Here is a 20895-nt window from a genome sequence, read left to right on the forward strand (position 1 = left end):
GTGATTGATGAGCACTGTTTGAAGGGATTTCCTTAACAAGATACAAATTTGCCTAATACTAATGATATCACCTGTGTCACTGTCCTCCAGCTTCTCGTACAAAAAACAAAGACTTTCAAACCGTTTGTCAAAAACCAGATGCACAATGTCTGCCACAGCCACTTCTGTGTAACAGAGTGAATGGACTCCAATGATGGAGTCACTGGACCCTAAGAAGTCTTTGGGTCCAAATGACAACCTAGCTATCTTATCAGAACAGGGCAAGTCTAACTGCCAGAAGGGCCATCCTTTCACTAAGCAACGAAGCTATGTTGTCCTGAGAACACAACATCCACTAGTATACCCTGTGCCAGCAGGAAGTGGCAGTGTAGAGAGGTGTAACTATTTTCAGCAATCAATCTGGTAGAAGGAGGATTAGCCACAGGGAAGCATATATTTACTCGACTGGTGCTCTCACGCAGAAATCAGTTTTAGAAGCACTCTACTTAAGCTTTTACTCAAAGCTGAAGGCAAATCATGCTCATCTGAAAGGACCTTGGAGAACAGGCTAAGGGTTGTTCTCAAAGCAGGGAAGAGAACCTTTCAAATAGTCCATCATTCTCTTGTGGTTTTTGCCTATCTGAAGCCAGTTGGCTGACACAGTGTTCTGATGCTCCATTTCAGCTTAACAACAAACCCATTGCTTAATATTTCCCTAATGTGTTTAACTGCCACACTGCATTACTCTGAACTACAAAGACACTATCAAAGACTATCCTCTTACATAAGGCTGAGGCTAGTGCTTGTCAGGATCTAGATAACCAATTGGAAACAGATCTGGGTGCTAGGAGCTCTGAAGACTCATGATATTGTTAATGAGGACACCCCTTCCTGTCTGAACAGACATGGAGATGGAGCCAGACTGCTAGTTGCCTCAGGCAAAAAGAGAGATGCAGTTCTACTTAAGACATTAAGGACACAAGCTCAGAGTCCTGGGGTTCAGGAGCTACCATTTGAGTCATGAGCTCCACTGTGCATCTTGGCTCTGGAGTTGAAAGCTTCCTCTGTTATCTCTATTTTCTTGTTACAAAATGAAAATAATAGTATTTACCTTCAATAGTTATTTCAACAATTAAATAAAAATTCATTGCACTTAGAGTGTGGCACAGAAGACTTGGGTTAATGTGAGCTATTGTTATCCATGTGTTCAGCAAGCTATCTTCTGACCTGATTTTAAGATCCCAAATTGGTGTAGAGAGAAACATATTGCCTTAGTTGTACTTCTATACCATACATTTCTGTACTATTTCCCCTATTCACAGATAAAATAGTAGAAGAGGAATTTCACAAAAGCACTGGTGTGTCTATACTTTATTCATGGGAACCAAGAGACATGTGGCACACAATAGGGCTTAATTCATATTTGCTGAGTGCATTCCTGTTTTTCCACACTCTGGTTTATCAAGAGGTGGTTAAGAGAGGAGAAATGAGGAGATCTGGACACAGCAGTTAGCACCATATGACTCACAGGTATGCAGGAAGCAAAGGTGCCATGTTCAGGAGACTCTTGATGGACTGAGTGCGAGGACGTAAGAGATATGGACAGAAGTAAAGAGGTCTGGAACAATATTTCCCCTACATGAAGATCTTTGAGTTCAGAAGTAATACACATATACATACGTATATATATATATATACATACATACATATATACATACATACATACATACATACATATGGTTCAAAGTATGTATTGTCTACTTTTATGTCAACTTGATACAAGCTAGAGTTATCAGGGAGGAGGGAGCTTCAATTGAGAAAATGCCTCTATAAGATAGCCTGTAGGGCATTTCAAATTAGATTAATGGGGGAGGGCCTAGGCTATTGTGGGTGGTGCCATCCCTCGGTTGATGGTCCTAAGTTCTATAAGAAATCAGGCTGAACAAGCCATGAAGACCAAAGCAGTAAGCAGCACCCTTCCATGGCTTCTGCATCTGCTCCTGCCTCTAGGTGCTTACCCTGCTGGAGTTCCTGTCCTGACTTTCTTTGATGTTGAACTATGATGTAGAACCATAAGCTGAACAAACCCTTTCCTCCCCATGTTGCTTTAGTCAGCAATTAAAACCTAAATGAAAGGGCTGGAGAGATGGCTCAGAGGTTAAAAGCACTGACTGCTTCTCTTCTAGAGTTCCTGAGTTCAATTCCCAGCAACCACATGGTGGCTCACAACCATCTGTAATGGTGCCAGATGCCCTCTTGTGGTGTGTCTGAAGACAGCGACAGTGTACTCATATGCAAAAAATAAATCTTAAAAAAAAAGGCCCCTAAAACTTAAATGAAGACACTGCATAATATGACATAAAGCACCGAGCACTACACAGGCCAGAGGCATTGGGAAAACTTCTCTGAATGATGTTTGAGAGAAAACCGAAAGAATGAGTAGAAATTAGACAATGATAAAAGTGGTACAGAAAGAGATTTTATATATAATACATTATATATACATTAATGAATCAATTTCTCCCATACATTGAGATAGGCAAAATCTTGGCTTTCTACAAAGAAGAAAGAAAAGCTGCCTGAAATGTATACCATTAAGGAACATGATGAACTATGAGGCCAGATATCTGTGCAGTGGCAGAACTGTACAGGACAATACAAGTTCAACTATGAATTTAGTTAAGTAAGAAATCATTCAATTAGCATTGGAGAGTAGGGACCCAACACACTGGAATTTTCTGGCTGGAGGAGCTGAGGATATGCCTTGCACACCCTATGCATAGGGGGTGAATACAGTATGAGAGAGAGGACCAGCCAAGAAGCAGCTATAGCCAGCATGTCTCAGCACATACACTACGAACACTCAAAGGCTTCATTTCTCGGAGACCAAATAAATCAGTAATGCATGAGACCAACATCTGTGAGAAGTCTGACCTACCAAGGAAAAAGTCCAAAAACATCTGTTTAGAAGTTATTTATATTTTCTCAGAAGTCATCAGTAAAACTAAGAACTGATTTCTCTCCCTTCAAGAACTCAAAAGATGGTCATATATCATCAATCTTATTTATCTCTGCAACCTTGCAAAGGCAACAATGCAGATCTTACAATTTTATATCTTATTCCTTCCTCCTTTCTATAGAACTCACTTTAAAGATTAAAAGGAAATGAATATCTGACAATCTAAATAAACAACAAAAATCATTGCCAGGGACAACCCCAAATTAAAAATTTATGCTGTAATGCCTTCATTCTCTCCATATCAGACACTAGAGACATTGACTCTAAAGGAGTTCTCTCTTATAAAAGTATCCACTTTCAACATATGAACATATGTTGATCTAAAATTCATGTTTTCAAAACACACACACACACACACACACACACACACACACACACACACACACACACACGCTACTTCGCTATCTTGTCTAACCGATTACTTATTGTATATGGACACATCCACGTCCTTCTGGACATCCTACAGACATCTTCAGCTTTAATATATCTAAAACAGAAAGCAGATCATTCCCATTCCTAGTCAGGTTCATCTTTTACTTTCCCAGTTCAGAATTGCTTTTGCTTCAGTCTCTCACCTCCTCCCTCTATCACAACCCCCACAGCCCATTAATTATAACGCTATGTGCATTCGACTTCTCAAATACCGGAAATAACCTTCAGATCATGGCCCTGGTTACCCCCAGCTTGCCTCTGTATCTGCTCAAACGTAGATTATTGATGAAGCCTCTGTTTTCTCCTGGTGTAACCCAATGCCTTCCTCCTTCATATCCTGAGTTCAAATCCTCCAGTGACTACTCCCCAGTGCCTACGTCTTAGAATTGCACCAATGTCTTCATGGCTGCCTCTCAGACCTAGCCATCTAAAGCCCATACAATGTTCCCTGTGTTCTGGTGATGCCAAAGAATTTCTGGGCACTATAACTTGATCTAGCTAGCACTCCACCACTTCTTCCACCACCTCTGTCATTCTGGTTCCCTTATACTATCGACCCATGAAGGTGTGCTTAGTAAGTCTGCTCTGGCTGTCACTTCCTCTGGACATTGCTTCCCTTGGGCACCTGAATGGAGAATTCTCTTTCTTTCTGCTTCCTGCTCAACTCAGGCTATCCTGATTTTCCTGTGTTTATGTACTATCAAATTTATTATCTAGATTATTTGTTGTCTACGCCCCTCTATATAAAATTTAAGACTATAATGTAAGTCCCGAAACTTTGAAGTGGTTAGAGAAGAGTACAGAGAAAACACTTGATGACTTAGGCATAGGCAGTGGACTAGGACTACAATAACCCCGAACACAGCAAGAGCTGCTACTGATGGATTGCATCAAGTTAGAAAGCTTCTGCACAGTAAAGGAAACAATTGTCAGAGTAAAGAGACATGCTACAAAATGAGAGAAAATCTGCTGGTTATTCATGTATGAAAGATTAATATCTGCAAAAGATAAAGAACTCAAGAAGTAAAACACCAAAAAGGCAAATTATAATCAAAGCAATAAACAGGCAAATTAATTCAATAGATTCTTCTCAAAGTACAAATCCCAATAAATTTACAAAATAATGTTCATAAATGATGATCCTCAGCCACCAGAGAAATGCAAATCAGAACTTCACTGAGATTCTCTCTCATCCATCATCCAAGTCAACATGACTATCATCCACAAAACAAATGCTTGCGAGGACAAAGACAACAACTTAACACTGTTGGCTGGAATGCAAATTAGCCAATCTACTGTGAAAATACATATGGAGGGTCCTAATAAAACCAAAACTGTGGCACTAGAGAGATGGCTCAGTGGTTAAGGGCACTCACTGCTCTTCCAGAGGTCCTGAGTTCAATTCCCAAAAACACATGGTGTCTCACAACCATCTGTAATGGGATCTGATGCCTTCTTCAGATGTGTCTGATAAGAGCAACAGTGTACTCACATACATAAAATAAATAAATCTTTTTAAAAACACCTAAAAATGTAACTACTACATTATCAAGTGTTATTGCTCTGGTTATATACCCAAAGGGTATTAAGTCAGCATATCACCATGTTTACTGTGGTCCTCTCCACAGTAGCCAAGAAATAGAATCAGCCTAAGTGCCTGCCAAAAGATGGAAAGAAGATGTGCTGTAGATAAAGATTAATAGATATATGGATGGATAGATAGATAGATAGATAGATAGATAGATAGATAGATAGATAGATAGATAGATAGATAGATAGATGATAAAAACTTAGATAGTGGATGTGGGTTGCCCTGAAGCTGTTTGTATTTAATGCTAATTATGCTTCCCCAAGAGGGGCTGCCTAGGATGAGGAGTGAATCATGTATTCAGGTGACTTCATCAGAACTTTCTCCCCATTTTAACTTGTAAAATAAAGGCGAGAGTTGGTGATTGGGCAGGGGAAGGGAAGGTGGAGCTGAAGAGTTGGAGGGGGGGGAAGAGATGTGTTATTTAATATTCACTGTCATTTACATTACACTTCACTGACATTTTTCTGCTTCAAACACCTATTATGCACCTATTGATCTCTTTTTGTTGGGTTAGAAGATACAACTTAGGTTATATTTCTATGAATGTCTCTTCCCTGACAATAACCAAAATATAAAGGGCACTTTATAAATACCTGTTGAACTTAATCAGCCTGTCTGAATAATGGATTCAGAAGACCCACCTACCTGATTATTCTCTCTTCTGGAAAGCCCCAAACCTGAATGGATAGTAATTTCTCAAGCTAAAGATGAAGACCAGCCAAAACTCTGACTGTAGTTTCCGGACAACCTGACTTGATAGCCATTGGTTCCCTTTGTCTCCTAAATCCTTTCGTTTTCCGTGGGAGGTACTGTTGTACAACGTGGGTAACCGATTGAGTCAGGATACTTTATAAAGCTTTATTTCGCCACGATTTCAGAAAAGGCTCTAACCAGATGGTTAGTACATTCTGATTTTTAGAGCTGGGGACGCTTTCTGACTAAAAATAAATTAGGGGAAGGGGAAGCTATTGCACAGTTCCTTGTATGTGAGACACTGAGCCAGCAATTCTACATTTCCTCCTCCGTAAGGGACTCGGGTACAACCATCTACATTCCCAAGTAAGTGAACAAGGTGCATAGAACTTAGTACCTTCTCCAAAGGCAAACAGTGAGCCAGTGGTTGACTAGAATTCATCCAGCTCCCTGTGCAGCCACAAATCTCAGGCCTTTCCCCTGGACTGGGCTGCCTCTCCAGGTGCAGCACATTGTGTTTCCCGGGTCTTCTTCCTGTGATGTATGCGTGCACATGTCCCTTTATGTCTTTGGTATCTGGGTCTCTCATGACCCCAAGCCCAGGCTCGAATGTCTCATACAGCTCATTCATTCTTGTAAATCTCAGACTCTATGTGAATAGGAAAGAATAGGACAGATGTGAGAACACACAAGGTATCACACAAAGGCCACTCAAGTCTATAGCCTGCCTCGAAGTAGTGTGGCTTTCAGTGAACTATACAAACAGTCCTACCCTTGCTTGTCTGCATGCACTGATTGATTTGAAGGGCAGTTCAGGAATCCTTAGACACCCTCCTGCCCAACGATATCATAGACAAAGCGATGTAAGGTGACATTGAACAGCCAAGGCTACGCCATTCCTTTTGTCAGCACTGGACCTAGAGCAAAAGCAAAGACAGAACATCAATCATCACTTACAGAAGATTGTCATGGCCATCACACTTTCCAAATACTCCCAAGTCTATTCCACATTCTCTTAACAGCCATGACTGATGGGATGAAGGGCAGAGGAGAAGAGGGTTGTCACGGTAGGAAAAACATATCCAGAGGATGATTACTCACTCCACTGACTTAATCTCGGCTAGCAGACACATCGATAAAAACATTCAGTAACCCAAAAGTCTGGCCCAGGAGTAGCCTATAAATGGCAGTTATGGGCCCCCTGCAAGGTCAAAAGGGACAGAGGTGTAGTCTGCTGAAGGCTGAAAGTGTTCCCAGAAGCTTCATCTCTGTGGCCTTGCTGGGCACTCCAAAGACAAGGGTGAACTGAGTTCAGTCTGTAGCCAGAGAGCAATCAGTTGATCTACTGGATATTAGGAAGGGCTTCTAGTTTAACGCCCTGTCATTTGTCTCTGTCACGGGTGAACTTTGGAACAAAGTGCTCATTCTGTTTTGTGACAGGGAAAGAATTTGGGGTGCAACTATTTCACCCTCTTGATGAAGATAGATACAAATCGTTCCAATTTTCAACTCCTAAAAGGACACAAAGTACAAGCACAAGAAACATATTCTGGATTGTTCCCATCCCACTAAATTTGCAGAGCATGCCTGGCTGTACCCGTGAGTGCACGTGTATTGGTCAGAACATGTGTCCCCACGAGGGTTTGGGGAACTACCATCAACTTATGGCTCAGAAACAAATGCTCAGAAAAATAGAGTACTTGGGAACTCTAGTTTGGCCTTTGTGTCCATGTGAGCACACACAGGCTGATGGGGATAAGAAATCAGAGAATATTCATTTTCATTACTGAAGTTTGGTTTCAAGGAAGTGCACATTTTTAAGGGGTAACTGGGGCGTCTGTATTTATGCATGAGCTGTTCATAAAGATAGTAGGAAGAGAGATGCAGGAAATAAAGTTTGGAAGGAAGTCCATGTTCATGGAATAGAGCAAGTTAGAATTTAGCTGGTCATACAGAAATGATGCTAGACATGATAAATTTAAGAATGTTCTTTGAGGGGCCCATGAGAAGGCTCAGCAGGTAAAGGCGCTTGCCACCAAACCTGGCAACCTGTGTTTCATCCATTGTATCCACATGGTGGAATGAGAGAATTGAATCCTGCACACTGTTGTCTGGCCTTCATACACACACTGTGGCAAACACGCACACACACACACACACACACACACACACACACACACACACACCCTGCACACACACAGTGCACACTAAATCAATGTAAAAACATTAAACGATGTTATCTGAAGGGATTTGGAATATAGCTCAGTGGTAGAGCACTTGCCTAGAATGCCCTCAGTTTGAATGGATTTGGTTCTTGGCATATTATACAGAAATGTAAAGCCACAAAGGCTGTTTGAAAACCTAATAAAATATATTGACTCTATGTAGGTAAGTTGCAGGAAATTGAGAGGGAACGGTGATGAGAAATGCCAGAGGGGATGTGGGGATAAAGAAGAAACACCGCTGCCCAAAGTGCCACAGTGACTGTTGGGAGAAATGCCAGGAGCCCTCAAAACCATCTTCCTAGAATATGCTGTCTCCCCACAAAGGAGGGGAGTTTCCCAGGAAGTGTTCTGAGGTTCAGAAAGCAAAATTCACACCACTTTAAAGAGTAGAATAAAAAAAAAATCTTTGTGTTAGTTTCAGTCCTTTGTTTACACCAAAGATAGAAACATATCAAACGGCCACGTGTTGCCTTTCTCCTTCCTTATTTCTCCTTTCCCTTCCTGCAAACATCCGGATCCCTCAAGGACATTAAATATTGGCTTAATTGAGTCTTAAAACCCAGGAACCCATAAATGTTTACAAAGGGTGGCTAAGAAACTCTTAATCCTTAAAGTGCTGTACATTTACCTTGAAGGAAAGCAACCAGAACAAGCAGATCCCCAAACTAAGCTAAACCCTAGAACACGACTTGAGGATAAGTTTAAATGGTGATGTGGGGACCTTTTCTCAGACTATAGACACTTTTAAAAAACAATCACAAACATGGTATGAGTGAGTATTTGATACTAAGTCAGAGTCCTTTCCTTTCAACTTTACTGTCACTCTTAGATGCACAATAAAAAGGGGTGTGTCGAATCTGAGCTTGCTCAGGACTTAAACTTTGTGCCCCGGAAGTGAGCACCTTTTATTCACTGAGCTGTAAACTGTCTCAAGTAGTTGGGTGATTTATTTATGTATTTGTTTGTTTGTTTTTTATGGGCTTTTAAGTGCACGATACCTCTTCTCCTTTAAACAAAATCATCAGAATAATGTTATCTAAGCTCCCCCAACATCCATTGATATTAGACTGAAGACACCGACCCTTGACCAATAACAAATTTGACTTACCCAGCTATTACCCATGTGGCATTTGTCCCCACCCCTTCATTTATCTTCCACAGACAACAGCAGAGTGCCTGGCATTTCAACAAGGATTTCTTTTGTCTTTTGCAATTGACAACCAGTGCAAGATAAGAAGAATTTCAGTTGTTTTAGATATGTCTGTTTATTATTTGCTTTTCTCTCAATTATAGTGTGGTATATGTATGTGTGTTTGTGTGTGTGTATAAATGTCATATTTTATCCAAATGGCTAGAAGAAGCTTTTTATACTTGTCGGCAGCTGAACATGCAGCAAACGCTCACCACCAAACAAGAAATGAGCAAATCACTCTTTTTAGAAAAAAAAAAGAATCAATGAATTTTTGTGTCAGATTAAATTGCCTGGGGAGTTATGGATCCTTTGAACTCTGATATTCTTTGACTTGAGAGCTATCTTAATTAGACTCTGAATATATATCCAAATATAAACACATATTTTACATGTATACACTTCGGGCTGTAGCATTTCCCATGCATTTTATACTCCCTTTCTCTAACCCATCCAGGACAGAACATTATTCCATCCCGTGAGCAACAGCTGTATGGACTGCAACCCTGCAGAGAAGAAGGTTTTCATGGCCAGATGTGACCCTCTGTCCGAGACTCAGCAGTGGATGTTTGAACACATCAACATGACTGTTTTAGAAAAAATTAGCCATTATGCCATCTCCTAGAAAAGAAAGAAGAGCGATTACCTACAGGTTGTGAACTGTGTTGTTGCAGGCATCTGGATCAAAGGAGTCAGGAATAACATTTCCTAGATCCAGGAAGCCTGGTTGAAAGACGTGTGAAGGCCATGTTGACGTAGGCTGTCCGGGAGAAGTTCCTGCATCTGAAGAACTTGGCTGAGATCCTCACCAGCTGCTTCTGAGAACTGAGACTAGCAGTTCCCTTGCTGGCCAAGGGTAAAGATTACTTAGGAACTTTCACCTCGACTGCTGAGTTAATCAACCCTAGCATTTCTCAGGTCAAATCCTGCAGTAGTGAGTAGCTATGAATGGATCCTATTAATCGGGTGGGAGGGGGGTGGAAACAGAGCGCATGACTGCTCTGGCAACCTGAGGCTACCACAGGTCTAGAACTAGCCACGCTTAAGGGGTGAGCTGTACTCTTTGGTGCCATTCTCTAAGAGTGGGTTAAGCAGGTTTAACCCTTTCAAGTGCTGCAGATGATTTTAGAGTGCTCATGCCATTTTTCTCTTTCCTTTTGTCTTCTCTTTAAACAAGGGTACATGACGTTGAAAACTTACACTACATACTCTCATCTACACATACTCTTTTCCTTCAAAGGCCCATGTTATCTGTCATGGTTCATTAGAGCTCATGGTTCACCAATTAGCTGAAGTTCTAATCCAGTGACCTTAGATGAATCCAGTTAGAAACAAAAACAGACCAACAAAACCTATGCTACCAGGTTACTCCAAAGAAAGATTTCACATAAGCAACAAAATATCCCAAGCACCCACACACATACACACACACACACACACACACACACACACATACACTCACACACACTCACACACACGCACACTCACACACACACACATACACACATACACTCACACACATACACATACAGTCACACACACATACACACACACACAACATGCACACAAGTTAGGGCAGAAATTTCCCTGGGAAATCTATTTTTACTTTTCTATTATTTTTAAATAAAAATCTGATGTTTGTCCAGTCATAATTTTTATTAAAGAAGGTATTGGAGTGGGCTCCATGTAATTTGTTTAGTCTATCTTAAATAAATCTTCACTCCAAGTGATGTGGAAATGGCCTCATTCACTTTAATTCTGTTTAATTGGGGAACTTTAAGAGTGGTGTTATTTAATGATTAGTTTTGAAGCCCCTCCCTCTTATGGATAATAATGGTATTGTTTTATTCAGAAGCCCAAAAAGGGATTACATTTCTGATGCCATTTTCTGTTAATGGATAATATTTCAGGGGTATCAAAAAGAGAAGTAACTTCAAAACTAACTAAATTAGATATTTAAACCTTAAAATAAATTTTCCCTTTTCCATAATGATGGAGTGAGGAGAAGAAAGTGCAGGAATGAAGATCCATCTTTAGAGGGGAAAACCACACTTGCTATATAGTCTCTACTTGTGAGTCCAGCTTGTTCCTACATTGCTTTTACTGCCTTTTGAGATCGTTTCCTTGTTAATAAAAATATATACATTGAGATGATCTATGTATTTTGGACATAGATCACTGAAGTTCCAGGACAGGAAGATGCAGAAGAGTCTACCTTTTCTGTTGTTGTTCATTTTGTTTCTCTTGTTTACTCTGTTTTTAAAGTAAGTATGAAAAGTCCAGAGAGGCCCAGCTTCTGGTGGGCTCATCACCTGGACGCCTCACTCCTGTCCTTCCCTCAGATGCCCAATTATTCAGAAGCCTAGTATATGACATATCTTCTAGAAAATGTGCAAGATCATTTTCTGTCCTCTAACCCTAATCAAAACATACATTAGACGACCCTGCTAAGAATTGGGGAAGGATTACGTCAGTATCTTTACTGATAATTTTTTCAAGCATTCTTCCAAAAAGCTGTTCTTAAACAGACTGTCACTGAGATCTTTTGTGTATGTCAAGTGATCTTGACACAGTTAAGATGCATAGTGGAGAAAATCAATAATGAGAAATTATCCTGTGTGCAGAACATCTCTAAGGAGTGAAGAAGGATTTATCTCAGATGTTCCGAGACCAATCTGACTGGAGACACAGATGATTCTATAAAAACTCACATTATGTCATTAAACAATTGATTGCTACTTACAATTGTACCAAAGACACACCCTGGGTTGCGCACCCTGGAGGCACAGATTTGTAGTAATCTCTTAGGATGCGATAGTTATGGCTAACTCACCAGGCCCTACCCTAAGTGCTACAGCATTTTAGAGAGGTACACAGTGATCAATCTATATTAAACAGTATTTAAAAAATATTTTTTTCTTTAAACACAGAATGAAAGCTTGGGACATTAAATCCGAAATTGAAACTTCGAACTCGGGGCCAGTCGTTAATTGTGTGCACAGTGGGAATGTACGGATGAGGTGGAGCCTGGGGAGTCTGCCCCTAGGAGGGGAGGGCAGAGCCCTGCCCAGTAAAGCACATTGGAAAAGGTGTTTCCTATACCACTGGAGGGCAAGCTTCCACTTGCTTGAAATACACAATCTGAAAAGCATAAAACTATGTAGGTTTGCACTTTCAATTAGCAAGAGGGATAGAAGAGTCCTCAGAAAGACTATTGTTCGTGGGAGTAAAATTCTTTGAAGAGTTCGATGGTAGCGCCCATATATTCTTTCCTCAGAATGAGGGGTGATATAAAGTTAATGCATCACAGACTTTGCTATTTCTCCATCATAAGAGACAGTTCTGGTGGAAGTAAGAGAATAATTAATTTTAAAAACCCTTTCATGTATTTACAGTGGAAAAAAATGATGCTGTAACATGATGTTTCATGTTGGGAACTAAGAGTATGATTCATCCTTTTTCAAGGCTGGAGGAGAACCTTGGCAATAATGATATACCGGCTTCTGTGTCTGCTGTTATTTACGGATAGGAATTGAATCACATGACTGTTTTTAAATGTATTCATTCTATCAGAAGCCCCAGTGAATAATGCAAGCTCTAGGACTATTTTGTGAATTGATAACATAGAACTTTATACAATAAATGAATAACACATAATGCAAAATGGACTCACAGTCAATGAAAAAGAAGTGTTAGCCCCATTATCTCTACTTTTCTTTAAGAAAAATGAAACCGATGTCAACTTGACACCATTTTTTTTCCAGTGGCAATTCTACCTTTTTAAAAGTAGCTGTCAAAATATAAGTATGCGTCGTATCTTCACATGGAAAACTTACATTTTTTTTTTCCGTGTTTGAAATTGAACCTAGGGTGTTGAGCGTACGAGGTGAGTGCTCTGAACTGTATTCCCGGCCCTATTTTAATCCTTCTAGAACTATCTATAAGAAAAGAGCAAAAAGGAATCTCGTACTTGAAAGCCCACCTCTATAAAGGCAGCAGATCCATCAAAAGAAACACTGACACTTTGATTCTAAAGCCTGCTGTCCATCAGTCACAGAGGGCTACTTCTGCACTGAGATGTTCCTCCCCCAATTCTTCACACTCCTGAAGGCTCAGAGAAGGGGTGTTATCACCCTGCCTCAGTTTTCCTAGAGTCAACAGTTTCCCTGCCCTTGAGTGCAGAAGAACGTTGGGTTCCCCACCCCCTTCAAAATTTAGGATCGTCCTTAAAAATATGACCTCAGGGGCTGGGGATTTAGCTCAGTGGTAGAGCGCTTACCTAGGAAGCGCAAGGCCCTGGGTTCGGTCCCCAGCTCCGAAAAAAAAGAACCAAAAAAAAAATATGACCTCGTGGCTGTTTATTTATCCCCACGAAGCTGCTCACTAAAAATCTCTTATTTTTTTCTCCTATTGGCTATATAAGGCTGTCCTGTAGGTAGCCAGGTGCTGAGACTATACTGGAAACAAAGTCTTTAATATAAATCATGTAACAGAACACCTCCAAGGGAAATTTTAAGTGATTCTTTATGTCCTGTGAGTCGAAGCATGCGGGAAAGTGCATTGTCGTTTCTCTAGACACGAATGTGCACAGCCGTCCGCATTCAATGCCTGGGAAAATCCTACCCTCACAGACTGAAGGCTAACAGTAATTATTCTCCACGGGTGATGCTCTGGTTGAGGACACTGAAGCGTGACACGTGGCCAGTGGCTCCCCCACTGCCAGCGTTGGAAGAGCGCTCTTTGATTTATGTCTCTAGCCTTTGCCTGCAGAACTCGAAGCTCTTTGCAACTCCATTTGGTAGACTTGACACCGGCCTGGAGCTTTGATTCGCAGCCACTCATCTCTGCTCTTGGCATTCCAGACTGGTGTGTCTGGTTCTGTGGCCGGTCAGCAGAAACAGCCTGCGCAGGTGTTGAACGCTTCTCTTCAGAGAATTCTGGAGACTTTTTCCTGTATCCCTCTTACCTGCTGTTCCTCCCTCCCTTCAGCTCCCCACACTCTGGCTTTCTGGGATTTCCAGAGTTCTCCGCTATTCCCATCTGCTCCACATAACAAACTAAAGTAACCAGCCTAGAACAGAAAGGCTGGTTTCATTTCCAAATCCTATTGCTAATGAGTTTACTCACATACCACTCACCCTGGGATGAAAGCCAATCATAACCAAGATGTATAGGTTCTGGGTTTTCAGGGACAGTCACGGTTTATGTCTATTTACCTAGGTCATTTATTCATAGTGCCTTCTTTTGCTCTTAAACATGACCTGAATTACGTAACAAATTGAATAGTCAACTTATTTATAATCTACTTGGGCTGCGTACAGTTCCTCTGTGGGATTTGCTAAGAAGTCTTTTGCTTCTTGATGTCTGCAAGAAATCAATTAACCTTCTTCCCTCCTAATGGAACCAGAGTATAGCCGTTCTGCTGGTAACTTTCCACTGCATCTACATGATAGCTGATGGCTTGTTTAATGGAAGAGTTATCACCAAGTCTTCATATATCTACCTGCCTAAAGAAAATTGCTGAATTAATACAATTCTAACTTAAATGGGTTTTTAAATAGAGTTTAAATTTTTTTACTTGAAATATGAAACGAACACATTTCATACTTCTCCAAGTACAGACAGTAGACATCCTGTGTAGACTAAGGGCGGTTTGTCTAATTCTAATATGATGACATTACAGGATAAACATGATTTCACTGTTGCTTCTGATTTGCAGAACCATCTTATATTTATTATCACATTCTGCCCAATATATTAATTCTTACAATAGATGACATTAACTATCCTTCAGAAGAAACTGCAAGACCTAGAGGAAAGAATTGTTGCAGAGTCCTTTGGCAAATTAGCAGAGTTGAGACTAGAACTCAGGCCTTCGGGGCTCAGTACTCTGTATCTGTCATTCTTCTAGGTACCTCATATGTCCCAGCAGTGCTGTTACTTCACAGTAGTGTGATTCTTCACTCCTCTTGGGACTTGGGGTTTTAACCTCTCTATTGTGTTTGCTTTTCTTTGTACCTCTGTGTTTTTATTGGTTTTCCTACAAGCTTATTAAAGTAAGAACACCCAAATGGAATCCAGGATTAATCCCTCTTAATGAGATTTCCAGGGTCCTTTGAACAAAAGCAGTGGGCAACTCAAGCTATTTGTATAGCTGTCCATGCTAAATCCTAAAGTAAACACTGTGTGTTTTGGGATGGTTAATGAGCTCAGTCCTCAGAGGCAGAAATCATCCGCCAAACAGAGACTTTGCATCTACTCCCATAGCAAAACCCTAAACTGACCTTCCCGTACAGCTGTAATCTAGGTCTTCAAGAGGGGAGCTTAGGGAGGATAGCCATGAATTCTAGGCTAGCCTGGACTACAGAGTGAGCCTCACTTCAAAGTGATGGGAATAAGCTGTGGGATGACTCATCCTTTTAATAACACCATCTGTGAGGCAGAGACATGTGGATCTCTGTGAGTTCTAGGTCAGCCTGGAATTCAAAGTGAGATCCAGGCCAGCCTGGGGTTAGTAGTCAGACCTTATCTAAGGAATGAAGGAGGGCGGGAGGAAGGGAGGGAGGGAGGAAAAGACATTTTTGAAAATATATCTATGTCCCTTTCAATATTCTTCTGAGAATTCTTTTTTATTTAAATTTTATTTTTTGCTTACTCACTTTACATCCTGCTCAATGCCCCCTCCCAGTCACCCACACACACAATTTACCCCCATCTTCCCCTCCTCTTCTTCTCTAAGCTGGTGGAGCCCGGGTGGGTATCCCTTGACACTTCAAGTCTCTGCAAGACTAGGTGCTTCCTCTCCCACTGAGGCCAGGCAAGGCAGCCCAGCTTGAAGAACATGTCCCACAGACAGGCAACAGCTTTTGGGCTAGCCCTTGATTGCTTGGGACCCATGTGAAGACCAAGCTGCACATCTGCTACGTACGTGCAGGGAGGCCTAGGTCTATCCCATGTATCTTCATCGGTTGGTAGTTCAGACTCAGAACCACAAGGATCCAGGTTAGTTGATTCTGTTGGTCTTCCTGAAAGGTTACTATCCCTCTTTGGGCCCACAATCCTTCCTTTTATTCCACCATAACAGTCCCCATCCAATAAGTGTGTTTGTATCTGTCTGAGTCAGTTGCTGGTGGAGCCTCTCAGAGGACAGCTTGCTCCTGTCTACAAGCATAACAGAGTATCATTAATAGTGTTAAGGAGTGGTGCTTGCCCATGGAATGGGTCACTTCTGAGCACTCTTACACGTGCCATCTCTTCAGTATCAGAGACACTATGGGCACCAATTTCCCAGTGTGTCCCATCTTCCCAATGGCAGTCACTCCTGGGGGTTTTGGTTAAACAGATAATCAGATATCGTCATGTATTCTCAATACTAGACAAAATATTAAAACCGAGATGAGCTATAGAGACTAGAAATATGTTTCTCAGGGTTCCAAAAGCTGATGAGTCCAAGAGAAGAGAGCATTTAGATTCAGTGTCACATGAGAGCCCAATTTTTAGCTGACAGCCAGCTTCCTCTCTCTTCATTAATGACACAACTCTGGAGTATAAGGGCACCAATACTAATCTTACTGACTTTGCTCTTAATGACCCAATAAATTTCCAAAAGCCCACATACTAATACAACAGCCTTGGAGGCCAGGATTTCAACATAGGAAATGAGAGGGCATACACAGCTCCACAGCATAGCACTAGGTTTACCCCAAAACTGCCAAGTCGAGTACTTCTACAATCAGACAAAACCCTACTCTCCTCTCCCTCTCCCTCTCCCTCTCCCTCTCCCTCTCCCTCTCCCTCTCCCTCTCCCTCTCCCTCTCCCTCTCCCTCTCCCTCTCCCTCTCCATCCCCTCTCTTAGCTCTTAAGTCCTCATGACTACTAAATCCATTTTTTATTCTCTGACATAACTGTCTTCTTCACAGATATAGATCGCAGATGTCCAGAAGAATGGTCAGGTGTAACGTAGAGTAAATTTACTTGGAGAGAAAAAAATCCAAGAATATTTTATTTCCCACTCCTCTAGCTTTTATTAGGATAGTGGTTATTAAACTTCACCCTTTATAGCTCATAAAGGGATTGTCAAAAACAGATGGCTAGGCTGAAACCTTCTGAGTCTTTCAGTCTGAAATGAGGCTAAAGAACTTATATTTTAAACACAGTTGTTTCAAACTTATGTTTTGAACACAGTTGTAATACTGTTGCTGAAGGATGGGGGAGTGTAGCTATTGGTTGGCTTGGACCAACAGTCTCAGCGTCTTGGAAATAAATACCTTTCTAAAGATGATTTTGTTAATCTTCATATAATATGTTTAGGAAGCGTTGGTTTTAGGTATCATTTCTAAGAAGTGGTAAATCCCCTGGCTGGCTCAAAATTCAAAGGAGCACAACAAGCCAGTAAGAGCAGCCAGAAGAGACCCCACCACACAGCTCTGTAAAGTAGGGTCACAGCACCGGAAAACCAAGAAGAGACAGCATTGTATCACCTACGTCTCTCCTTTTTAAAAATTATATTTTTAGCTTTAGTGTATATGTATGTGTTTGTTGGGAGGAAGATAGAATATGTGGGAAGGCTTACTGCTTACAGCGGCCAAAAGAGGGTATTGGATCCCCTGAAGCTGGAGTTACAGGCAGTTGTGAGCCACCAAATATGGCCTCTGAGAATTAACTCAGGTCCTCTGAAAGAGAGGTGCTTAAACTTGATGGCTGAGCGATCTCCCCCGCCCTCACTTAAAGTTCTAATTAAAGCACAATGAATAACAGATCAAGACCCTTACCTTCAGTGCCTCACATGGAGTATTAATAACTCGATTATTACTGTCTCTCTCCATCCGAACTGTTAGGGACCTTCATAAAAGGGTACCGAAAATCAAAATAAGGTATAGCTTGCCTAAACAATTCTCTTTACCATCACTCCAGACTTCACTCACTCTCAAGTTAATTCCTGGTGGGTCAGTTTCATTTTAAATACATATTGATATGGCTGAACTGTAGTTTTTCTATCTTTGAGGAAGGTTTTGTGTGTGTGTGTGTGTGTGTGTGTGTGTGTGTGTGTGTGTGTGTGTTTAATTAAAACTCTTAGAACTAAGTGTAACACTACCTTGCTATGCTCAACCCAGTCCAATGACTTCATTAGAGACAGCCTCAGGATAAAGGCTGGGCTCAGGCTCTCTGACCTTGCAAGGGTCTGTGGATTTTAAACTTCTTTTTATTGAAAAGAAATTCTGAGGATACAGTGTACAGCACAGACAGGATAGTGGTTTCCTACTATGCACAAAACCCTACGTTTAATCCCCGAACCACGGGGACCCTGATGTGATAGAGCTTACCTGTGACCTTTGGAAGGGAGGAACAAAAGTTCAAGACCAGACACACAGGATCACCCTCAGCTGTATCTTAACTCAAAGGCCACATAAAATGCTGTTGTGAATAAACAAACACTAAGGTTACTTTTTTCCTTTGTAGGCTGCTTATACCTCATTGTTAGCTTACAGCAATTCCACTAGGCTCCCCACAGGGAGCTAGCCACGGCTTACACCCTCAGTGGCACCATTATCTGCTGCCATTACCTGAGGAGATAGCACATAAAAGAACTGCCCCACCACTCCAGCTTTCTCTCCTTCTCCCTCTCCCTCCCCTCCCCCTCCCCCTCTTCCTCTCTCTTTCTCACCCTCTCTCTCTCCCCCACCCTCTCTTCCTTGCTCTCTGTCTCTCTCTATCTCTGTCTCTCTTCCCACGTGTTCCAGTTCAGCCTGTCTCTCCCCTTTTCCGGCCTTCTCTGCCTTGCCCCTTCTCTGCCCCACCCCTTCTCTGCCTTCCTGGCTCTGCCCCCATCTGTCTGCCTGTCTAGTGTCTCCTCTTTTGCCTCTAGCCCTTCTCCAGGCCCTCACTCCCCTCCCTTCCCACAAATAAGGTTCCTCTATACCAGATCTGTTGCATGCAATAATTTCGCAGGGGGAAACCTTGGCATGGGCCCACTCACTGCGTTATATTTCATAAACTCATCCTGTCTGCAAAAATAAAATTTTAATTTTAAATACTTTTTCAGTTTTTTTCCCCCTCTTTTTAGCTTATTTAAGTTTTGGTCACTAACACCACACAGAATAAGTTCTTCTCATTATCTTCTTTGAATATTTTTCTTTAATCATTTTGTATGCTACAGACACATGAAAAAGAATTCATGGGAAGTCTGTTTCACTTTTCAAATTTCTACCATCCAGAAAACTGATGTGGAATTTATAAAGTGCATCTGTACCAATAATCCAGACCATATATATTTATATTTTATGGTGGAAAAAAAATGCTGTCCTCAGACAATGAATGCCTTCACTCATAAAATGTTTACCAAACATGGGTGTCTAAGTTTGACCCTCAGAACATATGTAAGATGCTATTTGTGGTAGCTTGCTTATAAGCCCACTGTTCAGAAGAGTGACAGGCAGATCCCTGGGGCCTGGCTTACCACTCCAGCCTAATGCAGGAGCTCCAGGCTGATACGAGACTCTGCTTTTAAAAGGAGGAAGGGGTGCTGGAGAGATGGCTCAGTGGTTAAGAGCCCTAACTGTTCTCAAAGAGGACTTGAGTTTCATTCCCTAGACCTCCATTGGGCGGCTTACAATGAAACTCCAGCTCTAAAGGAACCCACACCCTTCTCTAGCCTCCGAGAGCACCTGTACAAGTGCCCATGCCCACCATCGGATATAAACAATAAAACATAATCTTAAAAACTAAATCTTTTTAAAAAGAAGAAAAGATAAGATTAACCTCTGGCTTCCACATGCATTTGCCCATTCACATGAGCACATGAGCACAAATGTATACACACACACACACACACACACACACACACACACACACACAGTAGATCCGAAAGCTCCCCTTAAAATCAAAAGGTTAAGCAGAGCATCTGGAAATCAAAAGGATAGAGTTCTGTAACTAGAATTGTCAATTCCGGTAAGAAGCAAAGACGAAAACTCCTAGCTATGTGCACCAACCTAATAAAATAGGGATTAAAGGAAGTAGGAAAGTGTCCAGGGCTGAGGGTTAGAAAGACAGAAAGAAAAAAAGAAACAAGAAAGCTTCAATTTTCCTAAAAACAATTTTTTAGTGTCCCTGAGGAAGCAGCAGGGAAGTGCCTGAGTGACAGAGATGTCAGAGAAATGACCTCAGCAAAGAAGTGCTGTGCTTGGAGGAAGGTAACACTCTCATTATTATCTACCCGCCAGCAAACGGTGAGGGTCGGGAGCAGGCGTTCTCCAAACACAAATTCAGTCAAAGATGCGATTTTTAAAGAAGGGAAGCTCAAAGGAGTAGTGAGTGATGAGAGGCAGTCACTGAAGTGCTTAAAATAAAACCATCTCTGTGGTGATTCATCTGTAGAGCAAACGCCTCTGGTTAAGACAGAACTGAGGTGCGGTCCTTTGACTGGGTGTGACAGACTGGAAGAGCTAATGACCTTGTTTCTCCATGCCTCAGGCATCAGACCTCTGCCAGGAACCTGCCCATGGGGTCTGGGATTTAAACTCCTCAGGGAAGAAAGCTACCAGGAGAAAGGAGCCACAGCTTCTGGAGACTGACAGATCTCTGTCTTGACAGCACTGTACTGTTTGCTCTCTGGCCCGTCCTCTACATCAGAGCTGAAGCACTGGCCAAGATGGAAGGCTTTGGCAAAATCATACTGCTCCTCTTTTTGTTTGTTTTCTAAACTATCCTTTATTTCTTTTTAATTTTATATTTATTTACATCTCAAATGCTGTCCTCCTCCCAGTACAC

At 41.5% G+C, this 20895-nt stretch overlaps 2 protein-coding genes and 2 long non-coding RNA genes across 5 annotated transcripts in view; 2 read left to right on the forward strand and 2 right to left on the reverse strand.

Moving 5' to 3' along the window:
- Window positions 1-10044, reverse strand: part of LOC148000524 (uncharacterized) — a 26065-nt gene extending 16021 nt beyond the window's left edge. Inside the window, exons 1-3 of one of the 2 annotated variants that reach the window (XR_015639793.1) lie at window positions 9779-10044; window positions 6487-6631; window positions 6112-6363 (exon numbers count right to left, since the gene is read on the reverse strand). This is a non-coding gene — a long non-coding RNA (uncharacterized LOC148000524). The remainder of the gene's footprint in view (window positions 1-6111; window positions 6364-6486; window positions 6632-9778) is intronic. The other variant, XR_015639794.1, reaches the window with a different exon arrangement.
- Galntl6 (polypeptide N-acetylgalactosaminyltransferase-like 6) overlaps window positions 1-12792 on the forward strand; it is a 1235193-nt gene extending 1222401 nt beyond the window's left edge. For both annotated transcript variants that reach the window (NM_001436575.1, NM_001135756.2), the window contains one exon: window positions 9586-12792. In NM_001436575.1, coding sequence (NP_001423504.1) covers window positions 9586-9753 — 168 coding nt within the window. In that variant the 3' untranslated portion in view covers window positions 9754-12792. The remainder of the gene's footprint in view (window positions 1-9585) is intronic.
- Erich1 (glutamate-rich 1) overlaps window positions 1-20895 on the forward strand; it is a gene marked incomplete at its 5' end in the record, with an annotated part of 52793804 nt that overhangs the window by 7858406 nt on the left and 44914503 nt on the right.
- LOC134482370 (uncharacterized) overlaps window positions 15778-20895 on the reverse strand; it is an 84904-nt gene continuing 79786 nt past the window's right edge. The window contains exons 6-8 of the long non-coding RNA XR_015639799.1: window positions 18453-18543; window positions 17901-17970; window positions 15778-16289 (exon numbers count right to left, since the gene is read on the reverse strand). This is a non-coding gene — a long non-coding RNA (uncharacterized LOC134482370). The remainder of the gene's footprint in view (window positions 16290-17900; window positions 17971-18452; window positions 18544-20895) is intronic.

The sequence above is a fragment of the Rattus norvegicus genome, chromosome 16 (assembly GCF_021556685.1).
Source record: "Rattus norvegicus strain SHRSP/BbbUtx chromosome 16, alternate assembly SHRSP_T2T, whole genome shotgun sequence".
In the NCBI taxonomy this organism is placed as follows: Eukaryota; Metazoa; Chordata; class Mammalia; order Rodentia; family Muridae; genus Rattus; species Rattus norvegicus.